Genomic DNA, 6221 nt, shown 5'->3' on the forward strand with positions numbered 1-6221 from the left:
ACAAACACTGGAACACCTGTTATAGCAGTGTATACGAGATTGACAAACACTGGAACACCTGTTATAGCAGTGTATACGTGATTAACAAACACTGGAACACCTGTTATAGCAGTGTACACGTGATTAACAAACACTGGAACACCTGTTATAGCAGTGTATACCAGATAAACAAACACTGGAACGCCTGTTATAGCAGTGTATACCAGATTAATAAACACTGGAAGCCTACATTCTACTGATCTCTGAACCAAACGTAACATAGACATGGAAACCTACCTTCTCCTGATCTCTGAAACCAAACGTTACATAGACAGGGTAACATACCTTCTAATGATCTCTGTAACCAAGCGTAACATAGACAGGGAAAAATACCTTCTACTGATCTCTGAAACTAAACGTAACATAGACAGGAAACCTACCTTCTACTGATTTCAGAAAGTAAACGTAATATAGACAGGGAAGCCTAACTTTTATTGATCTCTGTAACCAAACGTAACATAGCCAGGGAAGCCTTCCTTCTACTGATCCCTGAAACCAAACGTAACATAGACAGGAAACCTACCTTCTACTGATTTCAGAAAGTAAACGTAATATAGACAGGGAAGCCTACATTCTACTGATCTCTGAAACAAAACATAACATAGACAGGGAAGCCTACATTCTACTGATCTCTGAACTAAACGTAACATAGACAGGAAACCTACCTTCTACTGATCCCAGAAAGTAAACGTAACATAGACAGGTAAACCAACCTTCTACTGATCTCTGTAAGCAACCGCAACATAGCCAGGGAAGCCTTCCTTCTACTGATCCCTGAAACCAAACGTAACATAGCCAGGGAAGCCTACCTTTTATTGATCTCTGTAACCAAACGTAACATAGCCAGGGAAGCCTTCCTTCTACTGATCCCTGAAACCAAACGTAACATAGACATGGAAACCTACCTTCTCCTGATCTCTGAAACCAAACTTAACATAGACATGGAAACCTACCTTCTCCTGATCTCTGAAACCAAACTTAACATAGACAGGGCAACCTACCTTATACTGATCTCAGAAAGTAAACGTAATATAGACAGGGAAGCCTAACTTTTATTGATCTCTGTAACCAAACTTAACATATACAGGGAAGCCTACCTTTTATGGATCTCTGAAACCAAACATAACATAGACAGGGAAACATACATTCTAATGATCTCTGTAACCAAACTTAACATAGACAGGGAAGCCTAACTTTTATTGATCTCTGTAACCAAACTTAACATATACAGGGAAGCCTACCTTTTATGGATCTCTGAAACCAAACATAACATAGACAGGGAAGCCTATAATCTACTGATCTCTGAAACCAAACTTAACATAGACAGGGCAACCTACCTTATACTGATCTCAGAAAGTAAACCTAACATAGACAGGGAAGCCTAACTTTTATTGATCTCTGTAACCAAACGTAATATAGACAGGGAAGCCTACCAACAACAGATCTCTGAAACCAAACGTAACATAGACGGGGTAGCCTACCTTTTCATTAGACTTTGGTACCAGACCCTTCTCATTGTTGTTCCGGTCAAGAAATGTCTGGAATTCTTTTTCCGAGACGACAAATGCCCCTGCCTGCCTCAGCGCTTGTTTCCCGACGTTGTCACCGCCGATTAACAAACACTGGAACGCCTGTTATAGTAGTGTATACCAGATTAATAAACACTGGGAAACATACCTTCTAATGATCTCTGTAACCAAGCTTAACATATACAGGGAAGCCTACCTTCTACTCATCTCTGAAACCAAACGTAACATAGACATGGAAACCTACCTTCTAATGATCTCTGTAACCAAACTTAACATAGACATGGAAACCTACCTTCTAATGATCTCTGAAACCAAACTTAACATAGACAGGGAAGCCTATAATCTACTGATCTCTGAAACTAAACGAAACATAGACAGGGAAGCCTATAATCTACTGATCTCTGAAACAAAACATAACATAGACAGGGAAGCCTAACTTTTATTGATCTCTGTAACCAAACTTAACATAGACATGGAAACCTACCTTCTAATGATCTCTGAAACCAAACGTTACATAGACAGGGTAACATACCTTCTAATGATCTCTGAAACCAAACATAACATAGACAGGGAAACATACATTCTAATGATCTCTGTAACCAAACGTAATATAGACAGGGAAGCCTACAATCTACTGATCTCTGAAACCAAACGTAACATAGACAGGGTAACCTACCTTTTCATTAGACTCTGGTACCAGACACTTCACATGGTTGTGCCGGTCAAGAAATGTCTGGAATTCTGTTTCCGAGACGACAAATGTCTCTGCCTGCCTCAGTGCTTGTTTCCCGACGTTTTCACCGCCGATTAACAAACACTGGAACACCTGTAATAGCAATGAATACGAGATTAACAAACACCGGAACACCTGTAATAGTAGTGTATACCAGATTAATAAACACTGGAACGCCTATAAACGCAGCTTAACAATCACTGGAACAACTGTAATAGCAGTGTAACAAACAATGGAACACTTATAATAGCAGTGTAAAAAACAATGGAGCGCCTGTAATAGCAGTGTACAGGAGACTGACAAACACTTGAACAACTGTTATAGCAGTGTATACGTGATTAACAAACACTGGAACACCTGTCATAGCAGTGTATACGAGATTGACAAACACTGGAACACCTGTTATAGCAGTGTATACCTGATAAATAAACACTGGAACAACTGTAATAGCAGTGTACACTAGACTGACAAACACTGGAACACCTGTAATAGCAGTGTACACGAGATTGACAAACACTGGAACAACTGTAATAGCAGTGTATACATGATTAACAAACACTGGAACAACTGTAATAGCAGTGTACACGAGACTGACAAACACTGGAACACCTGTAATAGCAGTGTACACAAGATTGACAAACACTGGAACACCTGTTATAGCAGTGTATACCAGATAAACAAACACTGGAACGCCTGTTATAGCAGTGTATACGTGATTAACAAACACTGGAACAACTGTTATAGCAGTGTACACGAGATTGACAAACACTGGAACACCTGTTATAGCAGTGTATACATGACTAACAAACACTGGAACACCTGTTATAGCAGTGTACACGTGATTAACAAACACTGGAACACCTGTTATAGCAGTGTACACGTGATTAACAAACACTGGAACACCTGTTATAGCAGTGTATACATGATTAACAAACACTGGAACACCTGTCATAGCAGTGTATACGAGATTGACAAACACTGGAGCACCTGTTATAGCAGTGTATACATGATTAACAAACACTGGAACAACTGTAATAGCAGTGTACACGAGACTGACAAACACTGGAACACCTGTAATAGCAGTGTACACAAGATTGACAAACACTGGAACACCTGTTATAGCAGTGTATACCAGATAAACAAACACTGGAACGCCTGTTATAGCAGTGTATACGTGATTAACAAACACTGGAACAACTGTTATAGCAGTGTACACGAGATTGACAAACACTGGAACACCTGTAATAGCAGTGTACACAAGATTAACAAACACTGGAACACCTGTTATAGTAGTGTACACGAGATAAACAAACACTGGAACACCTGTAATAACAGTGTATCAGAGTACCTCCTGGACCAATAACAATTAACGGACGATACCAGTATTAATGGAAGAATGAAGCTATTCCTCCAATATACAAGATTTTCTTTGTTTACCTTTAACCAGAACAGTATTGAGTCACATGATACGCCATTGTAATTACCGTCCTTACCATTAATTTGCATAGTGTCAATTCGCCTGTTACGTCATTACGATTTAGGTGCTTACTTACTTTCCATCGACATGGTTCCAGATTTAAGATATTTCCCGCCATATCCTCGTCTTTGTTACAAGAATTCACCACCGTATTGATCTTAAACGCCACCTGTGAACGACAAGGGTATTGATTGGTTTTGGTTTTATTTCGTTTAACGTCCTATCAACAGCTTAAGTCATTTAAGGACCTGTGTGTTGGTGTGTGTGTGTGTTTGTGTGTGTCTGTTTTGGTGGGTGGGTGGGTGTGCAGGAGGTAGGGTATTTTGGTGTATTTGCCTCCTTGTGATAGCGTGGATCTGATGCCGACTTTATAGTGCTATCTCACTGAAAAACCAGTTTCTCGGCCTGGGGACGGAACTCATAGCCTTCCTCATTTGGGCGAACGTTCAACATTAATGCCAAAAATGAGATATTGCCAAGAAAGCACTAGGAAATGAAAGGTAATTAGAAGTAGAGAGAAATACAAAGGTCCAAAATATTGCAATTGGCACAAATTCTTACAGTGGGTGAACTAATTCTGCTGTCTCGGGCGACATAACCCTATAATCATAAAATAAGAGTTTTCGAAATGATAAAGATAGCGTACAGTATGTGGTAGCACTGTGGTTTTAGAACTGTGGATAGATGTAGAAGACCAGCAACACGAGATTTATTGATGATCCTATTTGGCTGTATGTATAAGTAAATATAAGTCAGAAGGGCTTCTTGTCCTTCCTGTTGTTAAACATAACTGACAACCGACAATACAAAGTTGATAGTTAGTGCGAACCTTGTATGTGTAGCATAGATCTCGCACTGTCTGGAGGCTCTGCAAGTGGTTCTTACTACCTTGGTAACGGCCTATCTCCTTGTTGACCTGAGGGTGGAAACTATCACACGAAATCGCCAAGATGTCAAGGTATTGGCCTGAAATAATTCAGTGGAATACATTCCAATTAGATGATGTAAGTTCAGATATTTAAAGACTTACGTTGGATGTACGTGAATTCTGTTGATAGAGTTGAATGATTCTTGCCTTCATGGATTATAGCACTTTACATGTTACTACATGTATAATATAGCGATGAAAACAGTATGCCATAAGTATTATTCCATAAAAAGCATGAACTGCTACTCATCGTTTGATAAACTAGATATTTTTGTATTCATTAAACCGTTTTCATGCTCTAACTCAGATTCTGTGCTTTCTTGTTCCAGTGATAAATGAGTGTATGTGCTATAGGCAATACAAGGAGAATGCAGCAGTAGCTTTAACATCCAATCAGCATATTGAGGTTATTTTTAGACCGGCGCACTTGTGATAAAGACTGCTGCTTACTTTTGAGTGCAACCTCACTAATACACCATCACGCAGACGGACATCCTAATCAGTCGCATTATAATGTCCTTTATATGCCACTTTTTAGCTCACATGATTACTCATGTGAATTATTGTCATCCGTCTTTGAGTCCATAAACATTTTCTGCAAACGACTTCTTCTTAAAATCATACCGTTACTTAACTAACCTCAACTCACGCTATCATTTTACACATGTGCTGCTTCACTGTGCACTGACACTGTGACAAAAGAATTTCACGGATCCGTACTAATCAGGTTCACAATAAAACGCGCTGATGTTCTCTTGCTTTGTCATTGAAGCGCTTTGTGGATAAATATACAGGGATATCAGCAAGTACTGGTGTCCCGAGACCAGGTCTATTTACCGATACACATTGGAGAATTAGTTTTAACTAGACAATATTTGTAAACAATAAGCTGTATAGCTTCACGTCCCAACTACCCTTTCGATGGCAATGGAGCCAAATGCTTCCGAGTTCGGTAGCAACCTCCGCCCACCTCGCGCGTCGCTTCCGAGTTCGGTAACAAGCTCCGCCTATCTCTCGCCTGCTTGGCTCAGCGGAAAACACCCGAGTGTAGGTGTGTTTTAGATCAGAACATAGGACTAAACCACAGTCAGGCAAAAGTTGGGATATATTAGATTTAACCAATTACTTTTATATAGAGTAAATAAAGTAGAGGTATATCAATATCTTTTAAAGCGCGCTGATGATCTCTCGCTTCAAATGTTAGCCATTTTCCACATGACAAAGAAAAACTGATAGGTTTTCTTTTGCGTTTCAAAGGGAAATATTCATTGTACGGTTGAAAATGTTATTAATGTATTTTGCTAACCATAACAGCGTTAAGTGAGATTGCCATTCGCCTGGATAATACACTTGAACAGGGAATCACACACTTCTGGTACATGCATAGTCCTACACAGGACTTCCGTTAAACCAACAACAATAAGCCGCGGAGCACTGCGTGCTGCTCGCGTCTTAAAAACACATTTTGACCTTGATTTGGAAGAACTTCAGAGAAACTTCAAACAGATAGTTATT

At 39.6% G+C, this 6221-nt stretch overlaps 1 protein-coding gene across 1 annotated transcript in view; it reads right to left on the bottom strand.

Annotated features, from left to right (window-relative positions):
• LOC110441136 (radical S-adenosyl methionine domain-containing protein 2-like) overlaps window positions 1-4744 on the bottom strand; it is a gene marked incomplete at its 5' end in the record, with an annotated part of 9469 nt that extends 4725 nt beyond the window's left edge. Inside the window, 3 exons of the mRNA XM_021484234.1 lie at window positions 2245-2394; window positions 3855-3947; window positions 4608-4744. Coding sequence (XP_021339909.1) covers window positions 2245-2394; window positions 3855-3947; window positions 4608-4744 — 380 coding nt within the window. The remainder of the gene's footprint in view (window positions 1-2244; window positions 2395-3854; window positions 3948-4607) is intronic.
• Between the last annotated feature and the right edge of the window lie 1477 nt (window positions 4745-6221).

This window comes from Mizuhopecten yessoensis, unplaced genomic scaffold (assembly GCF_002113885.1).
Source record: "Mizuhopecten yessoensis strain PY_sf001 unplaced genomic scaffold, ASM211388v2 scaffold715579, whole genome shotgun sequence".
Classification (NCBI taxonomy): domain Eukaryota; kingdom Metazoa; phylum Mollusca; class Bivalvia; order Pectinida; family Pectinidae; genus Mizuhopecten; species Mizuhopecten yessoensis.